At 44.2% G+C, this 21251-nt stretch overlaps 1 protein-coding gene across 1 annotated transcript in view; it reads right to left on the bottom strand.

Annotated features, from left to right (window-relative positions):
* LOC133455497 (GDNF family receptor alpha-2-like) overlaps positions 1–21251 on the bottom strand; it is a 168036-nt gene that overhangs the window by 30912 nt on the left and 115873 nt on the right. The window contains exon 7 of the mRNA XM_061734569.1: positions 13623–13670. Within this exon, the coding sequence (XP_061590553.1) occupies positions 13623–13670 (48 nt within the window). The remainder of the gene's footprint in view (positions 1–13622; positions 13671–21251) is intronic.

Raw genomic sequence — 21251 nt, 5'->3', positions numbered from 1 at the left:
GTATCGTGAACCCAGGTGTGTTATACATCAAAATGTGCGTCTCCATCTTGCGACTACACGCATTACTTTTCTCTTTCAAAAGTGTTACCGTGGCGACGCTAGAAGCCAAAAAGCGCACCCCCCCTTCATCTGATTGGTCCATATTTGATAGTTCCCCAAAAGGCACCAAATTTGGCATGCAAGCCAGGCCTGGCGATAAATTTGATATTTCATGGTTTGCATTAATGGGCGTGGCAAAATGGCTCAACAGCGCCCCCCGGAAAACTTTGTGCCTCAAGCCCCACAATACGGTTTGACGTACATGCACGAAAATCGCTACACACCTGTATCATGGCACAACTTAAAGAAAAGTCTCTTGGAGCCATGGCCGAAACCGAACAGGATGTCGGCCATTTTTAATAAATTGTGTCATTTTGGCAAAATTTATGCCATTCCTTCGGCAGTTAATTCAGCCCGAACCGTAACGTGCACCCAGGTGTGTTATACATCAAAATGTGCGTCTACATCCTGCGACTACACGCATTACTTTTCTCTTTCAAAAGTGTTACCGTGGCGACGCTAGACGCCAAAAGGTGCGCCCCCCCCTTCATGTGATTGGTCCATATTTGATAGTTCTCCAAAAGTCACAAAATTTTGCATGCAAGCCAGACTTGGCGATAAATTTGATATTTCATGGTTTGCATTAATGGGCGTGGCCTAACGGCTCAACAGCGCCCCCTAGAATACTTTTATCTGCCATAACTTTTGAATGGTTTGACATAGGAAGTTGTGGGTGGTGTCATGGGACTCTGTAATGAGTCCTCAAGCTTCGTTGGCCTTAATTAGCCCCGCCCCTTCTTCTGATTGGTTGTCCTTTTTTTAATAATAAAATCACCGCGAGCCGCCAGTCGCTCTCGCGCTGACTCCCGCTTCCTGATTCAAACGTCTGCCGGCCCCGCCCCCCGACCAATCAGTGGCGAGTAGGGTGATGACGGCCCCGCCCCCCAACCAATCAGTGGCGAGTAGGGTGATGACGGCCCCGCCCCCCGACCAATCGGTGGCGAGTAGGGTGATGACGGCCCCGCCCCCCGACCGATCAGCTGCCTGTAATGTGGTGACGTCAGAAATAGTCCCGTGCTCAGCCCGGTTAGAACCTCGGCAGAATGGATGCATAAAAAGTAATAATAAAATAGTAGTGTTATACTAATATTTATATCTTACAAATATTAAAAAAATTAGGAAAAAAAGTTCCTGACATTATATCGCTATGTTGGTCTCTAATAACCCAGTAAGTCAAAGTAAAAGTAATATTTGAGTCTTAGCTCAACCAGAGCATTACTGTCTATGGTGCTGGAGATCGGGAGTTCGAGACCAGCTGTATGCAGAAAAATTTTTTTTTACATCAAAAATTTTCGACTCTGTCCTGCGACGACGCACATTACTTTTCTCTTTCAAAAGTGTTACCGTGGCGACGCTAGACGCGAAAAAGCGCTCGTCCCCTTCATGTGATTGGTCCATATTTGATAGTTCTCCAAAAGTCACCAAAATTTGCATGCAAGCCAGGCCTGGTGATAAATTTGATATTTAATGGTTTGCATTAATGGGCGTGGCCTAACGGCTCAACAGCGCCCCCTAGAATACTTTTCTCTGCCATAACTTTTGAATGGTTTGACATAAAGAGTCGTGGGTGGTGTCATGGGACTCGGTATTAAGTCCTTGACCTTCATTAGCCTGAATTAGCCCCGCCCCTTCTTCTGATTGGTTGTTCCTTTTTTCTGCTATAACTTTTGAATGGTTTGACATAGAGAGTCGTGGATGGTGTCATTTCTGATATGCTTATGGGGGGCGGTGGACGTGAGTGCGAGGGCCCGTTCATCGCTGCTTGCAGCTTTAATTATTATTATTATTTTTCTTCTGACAAAGTGATGGCCTTTTTGCCCCCCTTAACATGCCCAAAAAGTCACCAAATTTTGCACCCAAGTCAGGCCTGGCGAAAAATTTGATATTTAATGGTTTGCATTAATGGGCGTGGCAAAATGGCTCAACAGCGCCCCCTTGAAAACTTTGTGCCTCAAGCCCCACGATACGGTTTGACGTACATGCACGAAAATCGGTACACACCTGTATCATGGGACAACTTAAAGAAAAGTCTCTTGCCGTCATGCCCGAAACCGAACAGGAAGTCGGCCATTTTGAATTAATCGTGTCACTTTGGCGCAATTTATGCCATTCCTTCGGCAGTTAATTCAGCCCGAACCGTAACGTGCACCCAGGTGTATTATACATCAAAATGTGCGTCTCCCTCCTGCGACCACACGCATTACTTTTCTCTTTCAAAAGCGTTACCGTGGCGACGCTAGACGCCAAAAAGCGCGCCCACCCTTCATCTGGTTGGTTCAGACAGAAAAAACTTTGTGCCTCAAGCCCCATAATACGGTTTGACGTACATGAACGAAAATTGGTACACTCCTGTATCATGTCGCAACTAAAAGAAAAGTCTCTTGGCGCCATGGCCGAAACCGAACAGGAAGTCGGCCATTTTGAACATTCTGAATTAATTGCGTAATTTTGGAGCAATATATGCCATTCTTCGAGAGTTAATTCAGCCCGAACCGTATCGTGAACCCAGATGTGTTATACATCAAAATGTGCGTCTCCATCCTGCGACTACACGCATTACTTTTCTCTTTCGAAAGTGTTACCGTGGCGACGCTAGACGCCAACAAGCGCACCCCCCCTTCATCTGATTGGTCCATATTTGATAGTTCCCCAAAAGGCACCAAATTTGGCATGCAAGCCAGGCCTGGTGATAAATTTGATATTTCATGGTTTGCATTAATGGGCGTGGCAAAATGGCTCAACAGCGCCCCCCGGAAAACTTTGTGCCTCAAGCCCCACAATACGGTTTGACGTACATGCACGGAAATCGCTACACACCTGTATCATGGCACAACTTAAAGAAAAGTCTCTTGGAGCCATGGCCAAAACCGAACAGGATGTCGGCCATTTTGAATAAATTGTGTCATCTTGGCGAAATTTATGCCATTCCTTCGAGAGTTAATTCAGCCCGAACCGTATCGTGCACCCAGGTGTGTTATACATCAAAATGTGCGTCTACATCCTGCGACACCACGCATTACTTTTCTCTTTCAAAAGTGTTACCGTGGCGACGCTAGACGCCAAAAGGCGCGCCCCCCCCTTCATGTGATTGGTCCATATTTGATAGTTCTCCAAAAGTCACCAAATTTTGCATGCAAGCCAGGCCTGGTGATAAATTTCATATTTCATGGTTTGCATTAATGGGCGTGGCCTAACGGCTCAACAGCGCCACCTTGAATACTTTTCTCTGCCATAACTTTTGAATGGTTTGACATAGAGAGTCGTGGGTGGTGTCATCAGATTCTGTATGGAGTCCTTGACCTTCATTGGCCTGAATTAGCCCCGCCCCTTCTTCTGATTGGTTGTCCCTTTTTTCTGCTATAAACTTTGAATGGTTTGACATAGGAAGTCGTAGGTGGTGTCTAGGGACTCTGCAATGAGTCCTTGAGCTTCTTTGGCCTGAATTAGCCCCGCCCCTTCTTCTGATTGGTTGTCCCTTTTTTATAATAAAATCGCCACGAGCCGCCAGTCGCTCTCGCGCTGACTCCCGCTTCCTGATTCAAACGTCTGCCGGCCCCGCCCCCCGACCAATCGGTGGCGAGTAGGGTGATGACGGCCCCGCCTCCCGACCAATCAGTGGCGCGGAGGGTGATGACGGCCCCGCCCCCCGACCAATCGGTGGCGAGTACGGTGATGACGGCCCCGCCCCCCGACCAATCAGTGGCGAGTAGGGTGATGACGGCCCCGCCCCCCGACCAATCAGCTCCCTGTAATGTGGTGACGTCAGAAATATTCCCAGCTCAGCCCGGTTACAACCTTGGCAGAATGTTTACAGAAAAAGTAATAATTAAAATAGTAGGGTTTTACTAATATTTATAACTTACAAATATTTAAAAAAATTAGAAAAAACAGCTCCAGACTTACATTACTAAATATCGATATGTTGGTCTCTCCTAAGTCAGTAGGTCAATTAGAAATGAGAAGCTGAGTCTTAGCTCAGCCAGAGCTTTCCCGTCTTTGGAGTCAGAGATCAGAGTTCGATTCCCGCAGTATCCAGACTTTTTTGTCAGCAATTTTTTTTTTTCTACATCAATATGTGCGTCCCTGTCCTGCAACGACGCACATTACTTTTCTCATTTAAAAGCGTTACCGCGGCAACGCTAGACACCAAAAAGTGCGCCCACCCTTCATCTGATTGGTTCAGAGGGAAAAACTTTGAGCCTCAAGCCCCATAATACGGTTTGACGTACATGAACGAAAATCGGTACACACCTGTATCATGTCGCAACTTAAAGAAAAGTCTCTTGGCGCCATGGCCGAAATTGAACAGGAAGTCGGCCATTTTGAATTAATTGTGTAATTTTGGCGCAATTAATGCCATTCCTTCGGCAATTAATACGGCCCGAACCGTAACGTGCATCCAGGTGACTTATACCTCAAAATGTGCGTCTCCATCTTGCGACTACGCGCATTACTTTTCTCTTTCAAAAGTGTTACCGTGGCGATGCTAGACGCCAAAAAGCGTGCCCCCTTAATCTGATTGGTCCATATTTGATAGTTCTCCAAAAGTCACCAAATTTTGCATGCAAGCCAGGCCTGGTGATAAATTTGATATTTCATGGTTTGCATTAATGGGCGTGGCAAAATGGCTCAACAGCACCCCCCGGAAAACTTTTCTCTGCCATAACTTTTGAATGGTTTGACATAAAGAGTCATGGGTGGTGTCATGGGACTCGGTATTGAGTCCTTGACCATAATTGGTGAAAATTAGCCCCGCCCCTTCTTTTGATTTTGGTTGTCCCTATTTCCTGCTATAACTTTTGAATGGTTTGACATGGAGAGTCGTGGGTGGTGTCATCAGACTCTGTATGGAGTCCTTGACCTTCATTGGCCTGAATTAGCCCCGCCCCTTCTTGTGATTGGTTGTCCCTTTTTTCTGCTATAACTTTTGAATGGTTTGACATAGGAAGTCGTGGGTGGTGTCATTTCTGATATGCTTATGGGGGGCGGCGGCCGTGAGTGCGAGGGCCCGTTCATCGCTGCTTGCAGCTTTAATTATTATTATTATTTTTCTTCTGACAAAGTGATGGCCTTTTTGCCCCCCTTAACATGCCCAAAAAGTCACCAAATTTTGCACCCAAGTCAGGCCTGGCGAAAAATTTGATATTTAATGGTTTGGTTTAATGGGCGTGGTAAAATGGCTCAACAGCGCCCCCTTGAAAACTTTGTGCCTCAAGCCCCACGATACGGTTTGACGTACATGCACGAAAATCGGTACACACCTGTATCATGGGACAACTTAAACAAAAGTCTCTTGGCGACATGGCCGAAACCGAACAGGAAGTCGGTCATTTTGAATTAATCGTGTCATTTTGGCGAAATTTATGCCATTCCTTCGAAAGTTAATTCAGCCCGAACCGTAACGTGCCCCCAAGTGTGTTATACATCAAAATGTGCGTCTCCCTCCTGCGACCACACGCATTACTTTTCTCTTTCAAAAGCGTTACCGTGGCGACGCTAGACGCCAAAAAGCACGCCCACCCTTCATCTCGTTGCTTCAGACAGAAAAAACTTTGCGCCTCAAGCCCCATAATACGGTTTGACGTACCTGAACGAAAATCGGTACACTCCTGTATCATGTCGCAACTAAAAGAAAAGTCTCTTGGCGCCATGGCCGAAACCGAACAGGAAGTCGGCCATTTTGAACATTCTGAATTAATCGCGTAATTTTGGAGCAATGTATGCCATTCCTTCGAGAATTAATTCAGCCCGAACCGTATCGTGAACCCAGATGTGTTATACATCAAAATGAGCGTCTCCATCCTGCGACTACACGCATTACTTTTCTCTTTGAAAAGTGTTACCGTGGCGACGCTAGACGCCAACAAGCGCACCCCCCCTTCATCTGATTGGTCCATATTTGATAGTTCCCCAAAAGGCACCAAATTTGGCATGCAAGCCAGGCCTGGCGATAAATTTGATATTTCATGGTTTGCATTAATGGGCATGGCAAAATGGCTCAACAGCGCCCCCCGGAAAACTTTGTGCCTCAAGCCCCACAATACGGTTTGACGTACATGCACGAAAATCGCTACACACCTGTATCATGGCACAACTTAAAGAAAAGTCTCTTGGAGCCATGGCCGAAACCGAACAGGATGTCGGCCATTTTGAATAAATTGTGTCATTTTGGCGAAATTTATGCCATTCCTTCGGCAGTTAATTCAGCCCGAACCGTAACGTGCACCCAGGTGTGTTATACATCAAAATGTGCGTCTACATCCTGCGACACCACGCATTACTTTTCTCTTTCAAAAGTGTTACCGTGGCGACGCTAGACGCCAAAAGGCGCGCCCCCCCTTCATGTGATTGGTCCATATTTGATAGTTCTCCAAAAGTCACCAAATTTTGCATGCAAGCCAGACTTGGTGATAACTTTGATATTTCATGGTTTGCATTAATGGGCGTGGCCTAACGGCTCAACAGCGCCCCCTAGAATACTTTTATCTGCCATAACTTTTGAATGGTTTGACATAGGAAGTCGTGGTTGGTGTCATGGGACTCTGTAATGAGTTCTTAAGCTTCGTTGGGCTTAATTAGCCCCGCCCCTTCTTCTGATTGGTTGTCCCGATTTTCTGCTATAACTTTTGAATGGTTTGACATAGAGAGTCGTGGGTGGTGTCATCAGATTCTTTATGGAGTCCTTGAACTTCATTGGCCTGAATTAGCCCCGCCCCTTCTTCTGATTGGTTGTCCTTTTTTTATAATAAAATTGCCGCGAGCCGCCAGTCGCTCTCGCGCTGACTCCCGCTTCCTGATTCAAACGTCTGCCGGCCCCGCCCCCTGACCAATCAGTGGCGAGTAGGGTGATGGCGGCCCCGCCCCCCGACCAATCAGTGGCGAGTAGGGTGATGACGGCCCCGCCCCCCGACCAATCAGTGGCGAGTAGGGTGATGACGGCCCCGCCCCCCGACCAATCAGCTCCCTGTAATGTGGTGACTTCAGAAATATTCCCGGCTCAGCCCGGTTACAACCTTGGCAGAATGGTTACAAAAAAAGTAATAATTTAAATAGTAGGGTTTTACCAATATTTATAACTTACAAATATTTAAAAAATTAGGAAAAAAAAGTTCCAGACATTTTATCGCTATGTTGGTCTGTCCTAACCCAGTAGGTCAAATAAAAGGAATAGCTGAGACTTAGCTCAGCCAGATTATTGCGGTCTTTGCTGCCAGAGGTCGAGAGTTCAAGCCTGGCTTGATATGCCAAAATTTTTGTCAGCAATTTTTGTGTTTTTTTTACATCAAAATGTTCGTCTCTGTCCTGTGACGACGCACATTACTTTTCTCTTTCCCCTTCTTCTGATTGGTTGTCCCGATTTTCTGCCATAACTTTTGAATTTGAGTGGAGTTTGCGCGCGCAGCTCCCGCGGGGGGAAGGGCTGATGTTCAGCGCGGCCGCCATCTTGGTCGAGGCGCCGCATTGACTGCCTGAGAACGTCGGGCGTGGCCGCCATCTTGGATCGGTATCGCTTTAACTCTAGAGCGTTCACTTCTATTGTGGAAGGAGGTGTCTGCATAAGTAAAATAACTATAACTCACTTGATTTTCAACCGATTTTCACGCGGTTTGCTTTGTTACAAACGGCAGACATGTAGCTATGATACAGATGACCATGATGTCAGCGCTTTCTTAAGGGCGTCTTTTACTTACCTTAGAAGGTTTCTGGCTTTCGTACACCCTTTACTAATATGGGTAATTCAAAGCAGAGGGATTACTTATGTTTTAAGAAATTGTAGTGAGGTCAACACAAGTCATGACAAAGCACATGAAGCTGTACGCTCATGACATATTTGTGATCCACACTTCCTTTCAGTTGTCCCCTGTAACATAAAGTTAATAATATTTGCGAAAGAACTCGATTTATTTTCCATTCAGAGTGTACATGAGCATGTTTACCTGTTATCCTGTCAATGTCTCTGTTAGTATTTCTGCAGTTCATAAACTCTGACATGTACTGTATGACAGAGGTAATGACTTCATTAAAGTTATTGTCTGCAATGTTTGAGAGCTAGCAAGATTTGAAAGTGGCCCCTCCTCTAAGCCCCGCCCCCTCCTCCCCCTCCCGTCAGCGCTCCGTCCAAAGCCACGCCCCCACAAACTTTGGGGAACGCGCATTTGCAGGAGTTTTCCAGGACATTTTGGACAGCACATTTTTAACAAAACTACCCCATGTCTCATTCACCTGTAAGCGAGGCCGGTTTTAGGGGGGGCAGGGGTGGGCTGTGCCCACCCAAATGTGCATCCTGCCCACCGGCGTCTCCATCCCGGCGAGAGTGGAGAGCAGAGAGCAGAGAGCGGGTGGCTCAGGCGCTGCAGGCTCTAGAGTCACGGCTACCCTACGGCGTAGCCTACGGCGTAGCCGTGGCTCTAGAGCCTGCAGCGCACCACCACCCGCTCTCCGCTCTCCACTCTCGCCGGGATGGAGACGCCTCCATTCCCACGGACCCCCATACTGCCTCCGAGCCGGAGCTGCTGCGGAGCTTCATTGCGGCTGCACGTGTCCCCGCGGGCTGCTGCTGCTGCTGGGCGGAGAGTCCTGCAGCGGCATGAAGGCATCTGATTGGTTCTTTCCCCCCCTGCCCAGCCTCTGGTCCTGGACCAATCCGTTTCATTCGGACCGAATGAAACAGATTGGTTAGAGTTTTTACAGGATTAAAGCTGTCAGAGAGGTCGGATGTTTTTCTTTCCTTTTTCTGAACACATTATTCACTGGCTACTCTCAGGATGGAAGGACCATTTCACCCAGTATAACAATAAATGTTTTTGAATAGGATTGCAAACTATACCTTTAAAGGCTGAAATGAAACATAACAGGACTTAATAATTAAGTCTTTGATCCGTAGATAGCTGTAACTCTATTTTAAATTGGTGACATTCCCTTATTTTTACTAGTTTGAGCTGCTGTAGTTAGTCAGAAATGACCTGGAGGAGACGTAAGTGAAAAAGTTTTACTAATTGCTTTGGACATTCAGACCAATCAAGGGGCTGCGTTGGCTAGTGCCACATCTGGGGAGAGGACAGGATGTTAATTTTTTTACTTTCAGGAACAGGCTCCCATTCTTCTTGGGGAGCTCTCCTGATGTAGTGTTCGCCTCTATGCCTGGCGGCAACAAAATAGTTCATTGAAAGTGGCCATATTATGTTTTTCTGTGTTGTCATGATAAATTATCATCTTAGACCTGACTGGAGGCTCAATAACAGGGTAAACATATATTGTAGAACTAAAAAGCACTACATTTCCAGAGTGCTGAGAAGTTCTTGCTCCTGGAGTGTTTTTCCTAACTTCAGTTCTCTCTGACATCACATGGGGCAGAGTTTCCTTGTATGGTACTTCCTAAACTGCATATCTATAAAAGCAAGAGCTTCAATTGTCTTTCAATTGTCTTTTTAAAAGCAGGAGGTTATATATATGGCAAGTTGGGGCACGGTGGCGCAGCAGGTAGTGCAGCCGTCTCACAGCAAGAAGGTCCTGGGTTCGATTCCTGCCGGGGACGCTGTGGGTGCTGAAGTGCGTGTTAGTTCCCCCATGACTTCAGCACCACACCCTGGGTGGGGTTGGCGAAAGGATCTTTCTGTGTGGAGTTTGCATGTTCTCCCCGTGTTCCCCTGGGTAGCTAATGTTCTCTACCCTCACAAAAACATGCAACAGTCCTGGGCTCTACTGCCCCCTCTGGCCAACCGGGGCGCCAGATGGGGTGGGGAGGATCCGGCCGGAATAACGTGATCCTTCCACGCGCTACGTCCGGCCGGAGAAACCCCACCCTGTCTGGTGAAAAGAAGCGGCCTGCTCACTCCTCAGGATAAGAAGGAGACCTGAGCTCAGTGTAGGGCCCTCCCTGGGTTGGCAGAGGGAAGCAATGCCCAGGGCTGTCTAGGTATGAGCACTGGGTGATGAAATGGGTAAAAAATCGGGGATAAAAAAAAAATATATATATAAAAATCCTGGCAAGCAGCAGTTGTGGGTTGATATCATTTAATGTTTTTGCCATTTTGAACTTGCCTAGCCACTCTGTTTTTTGTTTGTTTGTTTTCATGAGTTGTCATACTTTAATTTCACATAATTTGGAATTGTGGATTATAATTGATTTACAATGAATCAGCTTACAATGGAATAAAACCAGAATGAATAAGGCTCTATTTAAACAGACTGCATTGAACTTATTTTCTGTCTTTTCTGCTTTGGGTTGATTTGTGCAGTCAGTGCAATAAAAATAAAGGGATTTGACTTTAATGAAATGACATCAAATTGAATTTTATTAGCTAATACACACTTATTTGACATCAATGAACACAGTATTGAGCTGAGTTCCTGAAAACCACCAACATTCAGTACGGGCTTAATTGATCAGCAAATATTGTGCTTTTTTTGTTGTTTTTTATTTTTTTTCCATTCTACAAAATGAAGACAGTTAAGAGGTAAAAAGCTGTCGGTCTGCTATTCTGCATTGGGAAAAAAAAATCATTTTTCTTTGTATCCAAGTTTTCCTTCTTTATTTCAAAGCTTTGCAGTTTTCTCTTGAATCTGTGAAGCTTTTTTTGCTATCTTCTGCAGCAGTTTGCAGCTGTGTTAATGCCTGTATGCAGTTTAAGAAGTTGGATGTCTCTGTGTATGAGCATGAGTGAATTACGTTTTCCAAGTACATCACATTTTCCAGTATTGGGTGGAGAGGATTGAGCAAGGGTTGAGCAGAGCTGCTCTGTAAGCAGATTTTTATTCTTTTTTTTTAATTCTATTATAAATATTTTAAACCTCAAATTAATTCTACTTTATGCCCTGAGTGGGGCAGGTAAGAAAACATTTAGAAGCTTTACTGGGTTCATTAAACCTTAACTGCCCTTATGTTCTTCATTTAATGTGTTCCTTTATAAAGACCATAGCAAGCTCCAGCTGATAAAGCATTTATGAAGAGGAAAGTTATTCGCAAACGGAACCTTATTCTTTATGTTGATTTCAGCTTTGGATACAGGATCTACCAGTCAGAGTAGATGTCTATTTTTACTAAACCTACCATAGTTTGGATTATACAAGAGGTTTTTAAACACTCAAGCGGAAGTCTGTATGTAACAAAATACATCAGATATTTTAAATGTCAACTAAAGCTCCTTCATTTAAATCTTACTGTACAGTAAAGGAATGGGTTCTGCTCAGAATCATAGTACCTGACAAGTTCAGAAGCATCACTGGTGAGATAGATTATCTTTAAATATGTGGTTCTTTTCTGTAATCTGGTGTAGTTTTACAGTATCTTGTTTTTATCTTGTCAGCATTTGCTATAAACAGGGTGACATATTGGATATCAATGTCAGTTTATGCATGTCTCATGTCCTCTCTGCAGGGGTGCGTCAAGGCTTTGTGTTAGGACTTTTTCTCTTTGTGATATTTAACATCTCATTGGGTTCAGCCAGTGCTATGTGGGCCAGACGTGTCCCAGAGTTCATGAAGTGGGAGAAACTAGGGTTTACCATGAGTTGTATGAGCCACATGTCATTCCATGAGGTAGTTTTGACAAGATCTAAATCACTGCCTTCCTGTTTTCACGACTGATTCTGAAACCTGAAGCTGTCTTCTCAGTACACATATGGACTTAACTGTTCTCTATGTGATTTATGTTTGAGGTTCAGATGATGAAACAGTATAGTAAGCGTATAGTAGACAGCAGCATCAAATTTACTGGAGATGACAAGAAAAACAACAAGCAGTCTTTTTTGGATTGTGATTTACACAGTTAGGATGGACTTCTCAACACTGAGGTTCACTGGAAACCTCCACACCAATATCTGATTTTTGTCATCACCTCCACCCAGAGCCGTCTGGGAGATTTGCGAGGCCCTGTGCGAAATGGCCGGGGGGGCCCTTTTTCGAAAAACCCAAACATTTTTGGGTTTGTCGGATCGGGTGTCTATATGCACAATTTTAAGTCTCCAATTATCAAAATACTGGATACCTTCCCCTGCCTCATCATCATCTCTTGCCTCGACGCAGGGCCCCACGGCTGCTTGAGACCCGGTCAGATTGGTGATTTTTCTAACAAATTTATCAAACGAGCCTTTCAGAGAGGCATTAAAGAGAGGCCCCCCCTTCTCCTCCCTTTTCTCTCTTTTGTCCATGTTGCAGCATCCTTTGCCGGACACCGGAACCTGCAGGTGGTCGTGGGTGGCTTGTAGCTTGCATTACGGAGCACAAGTCTTTCCCCGACCCTGCACCCCAACCTGGGACTTGCTGATTGGGCCGGAGCTTCGGGAGCTGCGTGCTGGCCTGCGGTCTCGACCCCTGGTCATCCCGTTGCTGGCCCCCCCTTCTCCTCCCTTTTCTCTCTTTTGTCCTGCAGGTGGTCGTGGGTGGCTTGTAGCTTGCATTACGGAGCACAAGTCTTTTCCTGACCCTGCACCCCAACCTGGGACTTGCTGATTGGGCCGGAGCTTCGGGAGCTGCGTGCTGGCCTGCGGTCCCCACCCCCGGTCATCCCGTTGCTGCTTCCACCTGCCTGCTGTGCTGTTGCCGTCCCTGACCCACCAGTCTGGCCCTCAGCAGGAGGGTCCCCCCTGATGAGCCTGGTCCTGCTCAAGGTTTCTTCCCTCCTAAAGGGGAGTTTTTCCTTGCCACTGTTTGGCTTAAGGTTTTTCTCCCACTAGGGGAGTTTTTACCTGCCATTTTTTATGTAATAACTGCTCGGGGGTCATGTTCTGGGTATGGGTCTCTGTAAAGCGTCTAGAGACAACTCTGTTGTATTAGACGCTATATAAATAAAATTGAATTGAATTGAATTAAACTCTTCCATTTTCTTTAGTTTTTTTCTTTTTTCATTCCCTGATGGAAATTTCCTGAATCTGTCTCGTTCTCTCGACATTGTGTGACAGTTTGTTCCAACTCCACCCGTCTGGATCAGAGCAGCTTGTGTCTGCGCTTGGTCTGGTCAGTTGTATTGAACAACAGACACGCGCATCATTGCACATATATTTATTGATATGCACAGACTAGTACACATTTAGGTCTGTAATGGAACGTGACTGTTGATATTTATAAGGGAAAAAACGAAAAAAAAAAAATCTATTTTTTTTTTCTTTTTTTCAAAAACGGCCCATAGCGCGATGCCCCGTGCGGCCGCACGGTTCGCACACCCCTTGCAGCGGCCCTGCCTCCACCATCATTCTCTTATGAGGACAGTCATGTCCACATCCCAGACAGTGAAGACAGATGCAGTCGAAAGTCTGATTTATTTAAAGATCTCATCAGCTACTTTGAATGCAGTAACCTGTACAACTGACTTTGTAGTAAGGTTTGAGTGATTGGAAGTGCAGTGGAATCTTATATTAATGTTTAAAGTTTCTCCGGCAGATACCGGTACTCTACAGGGTTGTTGATTCCAATGATGTACCTGAACTTTACCACCACCTACTGAAGAAGGCAGAAGGATGGACTCATTCACAGTATTACGTAAGTATGGTTCCATAGTTACTTCTGAGGTGATCAGAACTACTCACCTCCTCACACTCGAAGTCATCAGAGGGGATGCACTTATGACCTCCGTCCTGAAAACAAGAGCTTGTTGTGAGAAACACACACTCTCTGATTGAGAACAGGAAACTTTGTGACTCTCAGTCTGCCAGACTCTAACAAGACAACACTGCTACAATTCAATTCAATATTGACATTGACATCCCTCGTTAAATATAGCAGGAAATGAGAAAAAGCGTCATCTTTAAAAAAGGCTCACAGTCTTCACTATCACTGAAATGCAGAGCAGTAATGATGACAAAGATGCATGCATACGGCTTTACACACACTTATCTTCCATCAGCCTCTTTGTCAGTGCATCATTAGCATATCTCCTCCTGTAGCCTGGGTGGGAGAGCCAATCAGATCTTATCGCTCAACAAAAACTAATAAATTATTTTCTGGAGCTTGGAAATCTTCGAGAGTTGCTTCACACTGGATCATTATCATTCTCTCTGACGTTTACATGTTTCAAACCACAAACACAGCTTCATGTGCACATACACACTGTTATTTATAGTGATCATTAAACCATGCAGATGAATCATTATCGACTGCAGCAACCTCCTCTGCATCTCTGTTTCCTGCTAACTGGGTGCTCAAGGAAGCGATACCCTCCAGGCAATGTGCCGTGGCAGCTATGAGCTAATATACTGCATTCATTCGTCTGGAGTAAATGTTATCATCATCTTCACTGCTATGGGACCGCAGAGGTTTCATATTTACTGCAAACACTGAAATTCCTGGTATTCGGGAAGTGCTGACAGAAGGCCGGTTGAATTTGAACTTGCTGGAGAGCTGCAGGGTAAACTCTTGTTGTTACACTCAACTGAACCCCACAGGTGACACTAAACAGTATTATTGAAGTCAAGATTTGGATTGCTGCAGGTTTACAGGATGTTTATACCTGTAGGTGGAATTTTTTTATCTTTTTATTTCACAGCGGTACTGAAGGATGGTCAGGATTTTCCAAGGCAGACCACAAAAGAAATGAGTACCATACAAAAGAAACTTGAAAAAAAGCTGCCGTCACTGGAAAAAAAAAACATTAAATGTTTTAAATGGAACCTATTTGGTTATCCCTGGTTGAGATTGTAAGATAGTTAAAGGCAAGCTAAGGCATTCTACGCTTTATATCACAGAACCAGTTTAAGCGCATTGTGTTTGTCTGTTATCGTGAGATGAAGATCAGATCACATTTTATGATAAATTAATGCATTAACTCTAAAATTCCAAAAGGTGCACGTTCTTCTTTCTTGCCACCGTATTCAGAGGCTTATAGATGTATCATATTAGTTTATTAAATCACCTTGAGATTTTTTCAAGAATTATAATCAAGCCAGCATCCTTAGTTTCAGTGGGGAAAAAAGTTCCAGATTTAGGCAAGGCACGTTTATTTATATAGCACAATTCAACACAAGGTAATTCAAAGTGCTTTACATTGACATTAAAAGCGGCAGGACATAATTAGACAGTAAATAACAAATAAAATGAAATAAAATTATGAATAAAATGATAAGAAAAGAAGTAAAACATGTATGTGCATATGTGTGCATGTTCAATAAAATGTCTGACATGCAGGATTCTATAATTGTTGTTTTCAGTGTCTTACATAATAGAGGTCAATTCAAACTGGCCTTTAGCCTGAAAGCTCACACCTCTTCTCACACCTACATAATGGACAGGTTTACACATTTGCAGGATGATGCTAATGTGTGTGAAGGTGAGAAAGAGCGAAGCAAATAAAATTAGTTCTGCTCAGACCTCGTCTGTTGTGTCTGCTTATCCTGGCGAGGACACATCCTCGGCCTCTGATCAATTACATGATGCATTTAATGACTCATCTGCCACTGAAAGTTAACAGAACACAACTTCTTCTTTTAGTTGATATCCTCTTCGTGTTCAAAACATTTTTTTTCTTCTTTATTTAGATATAAAACAAAGTTGATGCTAATCGACCTGTTTCTTCTCCTTTTTTCCAAATGAGAATCGATAAGAGAATCGATAAAGAATCAAATTGTTAAACAGAATCGAAAATGGAATCGGAATCGGAAAAATCTCATCAATTCCCATCCCTAGTGGTCATACTCTCTTCAGAGAGTTTAGACTAAATAACACAAGGTAAATTATTCATTATAGGATAATGATAAGTAATCATGATATCATCATGATTACATGATGTAATCATGATTACATCATGATTACAATCATGATAAAGATCATGATAAGTAAGTAAGCCGTAAGAGTGAATGTGAGTGTGCCTGGTTGTCTGTGTATCTATGTGGCCCTGAGATCAACTGGATACCTGTCCAGAATGTAACCCCTGCCCCTCACCTGTAATGAGCTGGGATAAACTCCAGCAGACCCCTGTGACCCTGCAAAGGATAAAGCGGGTGTAGAAAATGGATAGATGGATGATATGATATGATATGATGATTGTTCTAACTTTAGAGGCAGAAGTATATATCACGTAAAATCATGTCATATATACTCAAATAAAAATGTTTCTGTTTCCTTTAAATAAATTAATAATAAATACATTAATAACATAACTAAATGAGCATTAAATCAGTTCAAATAATCTTTATTTATATAGCGCCACTTCTCAAGGCACTTCAACAATACAGTTTAACTAATTCCAAATTAGTCCTTCAACCAATTTTAGCTGAAGAAAGTTTCGAGCCATCCATGTCTTTATATCTTTATGGCATGCTTGCAGTCTGGCCAACTGGTTAGTTTACCATGGTTTATGTAGGTGTAACTGAATATCATCAGTATAGAAATGGAAATGTATGGTGTCTAATAATATCACCCACTGGAAGCAAATATAAGGTGAAAAGAATTGTTCAGGACTGGACTGAACCTTGTGGAACTCCGTAGTTAAGTCTGGTACTTGGAAGACTCTTCGAAGACTCATTCATTTACTGGCGTCTATCAAATAAAAATGATTTAAACCAGTCTAATGCAGTTAGTACTGCAACAATCAATCTAGTACTTAGCGCAACATAAATGTTAAACAGTGGGTTCTATTAGTTGTGTGTTGAATGTTTATTAGGGCCCGAGCACTTGCAGTGCGAAGGCCCTATTGTATCTGTAGGAATTCTTCTTCTTCTTCTTCTTATTGTTCTGACAAAAGGAAGGCCTTTTTGCCCCCCTAAACGTGCCCAAAAAGTCACCAAATTTTGCATGCAAGTCAGGCCTGGCGAAAAATTTGATATTTAATGGTTTACATTAATGGGCGTGGCGAAATGGCTCAACAGCGCCCCCTTGAAAACTTTGTGCCTCAAGCCCCACAATGCAGTTTGTCGTACATGCACGAAAATCGGTACACACCTGTATCATGGGACAACTTAAAGAAAAGTCTCTGGGTGTCATGTCGAGAAACCGAACAGGAAGTCGGCCATTTTGAATTAATCGTGTCATTTTGGCGAAATTTATGCCATTCCTTCGGCAGTTAATACAGCCCGAACCGTAACGTGCCCCCAAGTGTGTTATACATCAAAATGTGCGTCTCCATCCTCCGACACCACGCATTACTTTTCTCTTTCAAAAGCGTTACCGTGGCGACGCTAGACGCCGAAAAGCGCGCCCACCCTTCATCTGATTGGTTCAGACAGAAAAAACTTTGCGCCTCAAGCCCCACAATACGGTTTGACGTACATGAACGAAAATCGCTACACACCTGTATCATGTCGAAACTTAAAGAAAAGTCTCTTGGCGCCATGGCCGAAACCGAACAGGAAGTCGCCCATTTTGAACATTCTGAATTAATCGCCTAATTTTGGAGCAATATATGCCATTCCTTCGAGAATTAATACGGCCCGAACCGTATCGTGAACCCAGATGTGTTATACATCAAAATGTGCGTCTCCATCCTGCGACTACACGCATTACTTTTCTCTTTCAAAAGTGTTACCGTGGCGACGCTAGACGCCAACAAGCGCACCCCCCCTTCATCTGATTGGTCCATCTTTGATAGTTCCCCAAAAAGCACCAAATTTGGCACGCAAGCCAGGCCTGGCGGTAAATTTGATATTTCATGGTTTGCATTAATGGGCGTGGCAAAATGGTTCAACAGCGCCCCCCGGAAAACTTTGTGCCTCAAGCCCCACAATACGGTTTGACGTACATGCACGAAAATCGCTACACACCTGTATCATGGCACAACTTAAAGAAAAGTCTCTTGGAGCCACGGCCGAAACCGAACAGGAAGTCGGCCATTTTGAAATCTGATTGGTCCATATTTGATAGTTCTCCAAAAGTCACCAAATTTTGCATGCAAGACAGACTTGGCGATAAATTTGATATTTAATGGTTTGCATTAATGGGCGTGGCCTAACGGCTCAACAGCGCCCCCTAGAATACTTTTCTCTGCCATAACTTTTGAATGGTTTGACATAGGAAGTTGTGGGTGGTGTCATGGGACTCTGTAATGAGTCCTTAAGCTTCGTTGGCCTTAATTAGCCCCGCCCCTTCTTCTGATTGGTTGTCCCTTTTTTCTGCTATAACTTTTTAATGGTTTGACATAGGAAGTCGTGGGTGGTGTCATGGGACTCTGTAATGAGTTCTTAAGCTTTGTTGGCCTTAATTAGCCCCGCCCCTTCTTCTGATTGGTTGTCCCGATTTTCTGCTATATCTTTGGAATGGTTTGACATAGAGAGTCGTGGCTGGTGTCATCAGATTCTTTATGGAGTCCTTGACCTTCATTGGCCTGAATTAGCCCCGCCCCTTCTTCTGATTGGTTGTCCCTTTTTTCTGCTATAACTTTTTAATGGTTTGACATAGGAAGTCGTGGGTGGTGTCATGGGACTCTGTAATGAGTTCTTAAGCTTCGTTGGCCTTAATTAGCCCCGCCCCTTCTTCTGATTGGTTGTCCCGATTTTCTGCTATAACTTTGGAATGGTTTGACATAGAGAGTCGTGGGTGGTGTCATCAGATTCTGTATGGAGTCCTTGACCTTCATTGGCCTGAATTAGCCCCGCCCTTTCTTCTGATTGGTTGTCCCTTTTTTCTGCTATAACTTTTGAATGGTTTGACATAGGAAGTCGTGGGTGGTGTCATTTCTGATATGCTTATGGGGGGCGGTGGCCGTGAGTGCGAGGGCCCGTTCATCGCTGCTTGCAGCTTTAATTTGTAATTGCAATCATAGAGGTGCGATGCCTACTCTGAAGGTTTCAGTGAGTTATATTAATCTTGGGCTATTTGTCTGTAAACATGTGGCTAATTTAACTGTGATTAACATGGACGTACCTAAACTGCAGCATTTCAAAATTGAACATAACTGCATATAATATATATATATATATATATATATATATATATATTTTTTTTCAGGTTTAACTGTTGGTCATCGAAACTTGCCTATTTGACCACTGCAGTTATGTTTTGACCACTGCAGTTATGTTCAATTTTGAAATGCTGCAGTTTAGGTAGCCTACGTCCATACATTTTTTTTTGCGCACGCCATTTTCGGCTTTTGAGCGCACGTGCACTTTTAGTATGAATCCTACGCACTCTTTTATAAATGAGGCCCCTGGTTCTTCCCACCTCTGACCTCCCACATTGAGTATCACTCTGGAGCTTCTATTTTAACTGTTGCCTGGAAAACTGGTTGGGGCAAAAATCAGATTTTCTTTTTCTTCCCTTCCTTCTGCTCATGCACCCTCATAAAGAGTGCAGTCTTGGCGCGTGCCCTCTTCACCCATATCAAAAACCAACTCTTACTGCAGCCCTAATCACCATCTTACTATTCTTCTTCAGACAGTTAAAGTAATGAAGAAGAGGTTCTCGCTGCAGCTGCTTGTAGCAGAAACTCTATCACAACCACATCGAGCAGAAATTTTCTTTTTCACTGATAATATTAAAATATATGACATGGTTAGCTAGCGGATGAATCAGACCACAGCTAGACTGTCACGAAAGACCTTGGTGGCCAATATGTCTCGCCATTTCATCTGCAAAAGCCAGGACTCAGACCCACATACCCTGTATGAACGTCAGCTGGCTTTACGCACTAATCTTACTCCCCGCAAGTCCAAATTTATTTGCATCTTTCACTTGGCCCTGCATCAGGGCGATCAACGGGGAAACAACAAACAACAGTGGGTTTTCAGTAAGTCCCCTTAAGGCTTAAGCCAGTGCTTCTCAACCCTGGTCCTCGAGTACCACTGTCCTGCATGTTTTAGATGTTTTCCTGCACCAACACACCTGATTCTAATTAAAGGTCCTAATTAGCTTGTCACCAAGGTCTGCACAGTTCTGTTGATGACACAGGTACTTTTATCACGGTGTGCTGAAGCAGGGTAGCATCTAAAACATGCAGGACAGTGGTACTCGAGGACCAGGATTGAGAAACACTGGCTTAAGCTACTAGTAAAGCTGACTGGTAGATATTGTTTTTGCTGCAGTATAACTGTTAGGAGTCCTCCTCCTCTGGCTGGGAGAGCCAGCAGCACAGGTGCTGCTGATCTGCAATCAGCCCCAGCTGCCACTAATCACTAATCACCAGCCCAGGCACAAAAGGAGACCTGGACCTTCACTAAATGTTTCATCGTTCTGAACCCATGTGGTAACTAGTCTGGCTTTTCGGGAATTTACTCCAGCTTTTTGCAGCCCTCAAGTTTGAACTTTTTTTGCCGTGCTTGCTTTAATCCCTCTTTGTTTTTTGTCCCAAGGCTTTTTCCCCTTGTCTACGTTGCCTCCCTGGAAACCTCCTCGACGCCTCTGCTCCTCTCAACCATCTGGTGGATCTCTGTGACCCCCTGCCATCAACTCACGACTGACCCTTGTCTCCTGGACCCCCATTCATCTCTTCCCCGTTTCCTCTGCCTTCCCCTCCGGATCTCACCCTGAGTTAGTTTTCCCTCCCTGGACTGGTTAGTACACGCACACATAATTTAATAAAACACACACGCACACATAGTTATTTACACATCTCATTCAAATACAGACGCACCACATTCCCCCCATTTTAGTATCCCTAGGATAGTGTAGGGTTTTCCCTTTTACTTTAATAAACAGCCTTCTGGCTCTTTATTTAAATAGTTTGGTTTCCTGTCAGGTTTTGGGTCGGACCCAACAATAACGGCAAATACATCTAGCTTGAAGGATTTGGTGGCCATTTTCTTTTCAATTTTCAGAAAAATCTATACTTCATCTAGTATACCTAATACTCTAATCCAGGGGTGTCGGACTCCAGTCCTCGAGGGCCGGTATCCTGCAGGTTTTAGATGTTTCCCTGCTTCATTGCACCAGGATACAAGTGACTGTGTCATCAACAAAACTATCCAGATTTGATGACAAGCTGGTGACGATGATTAATTAGAATCAGGTGTGTTAAAGCAGTGAAACATCTAAAACATGCAGGACACCGGCCCTCTGTGGATTCGGTTTGACACCTGTGCTCTAATCCAGTGTTTCCCAACCCTGGTCCTCGAGGCATACTGTCCTGCATGTTTTAGATGTTTCCCTGCTTCAGCACACCGTGATACAAGTGGCTGTGTCTTCAACAGAAGTGTCAAGACCTTGATGACAAGCTAATTAGGACCATTAATTAGAATCAGGTGTGATCATGAAGGGAAACATCTAAAACAGGGGTCACCAACCCTGGTCCTCGA

The sequence above is a fragment of the Cololabis saira genome, chromosome 11, assembly GCF_033807715.1.
Source record: "Cololabis saira isolate AMF1-May2022 chromosome 11, fColSai1.1, whole genome shotgun sequence".
Classification (NCBI taxonomy): Eukaryota; Metazoa; Chordata; class Actinopteri; order Beloniformes; family Belonidae; genus Cololabis; species Cololabis saira.
The sequence above is the reverse complement of the archived record's forward strand: the minus strand, read 5'-3'. Positions and strand labels throughout refer to the sequence as shown.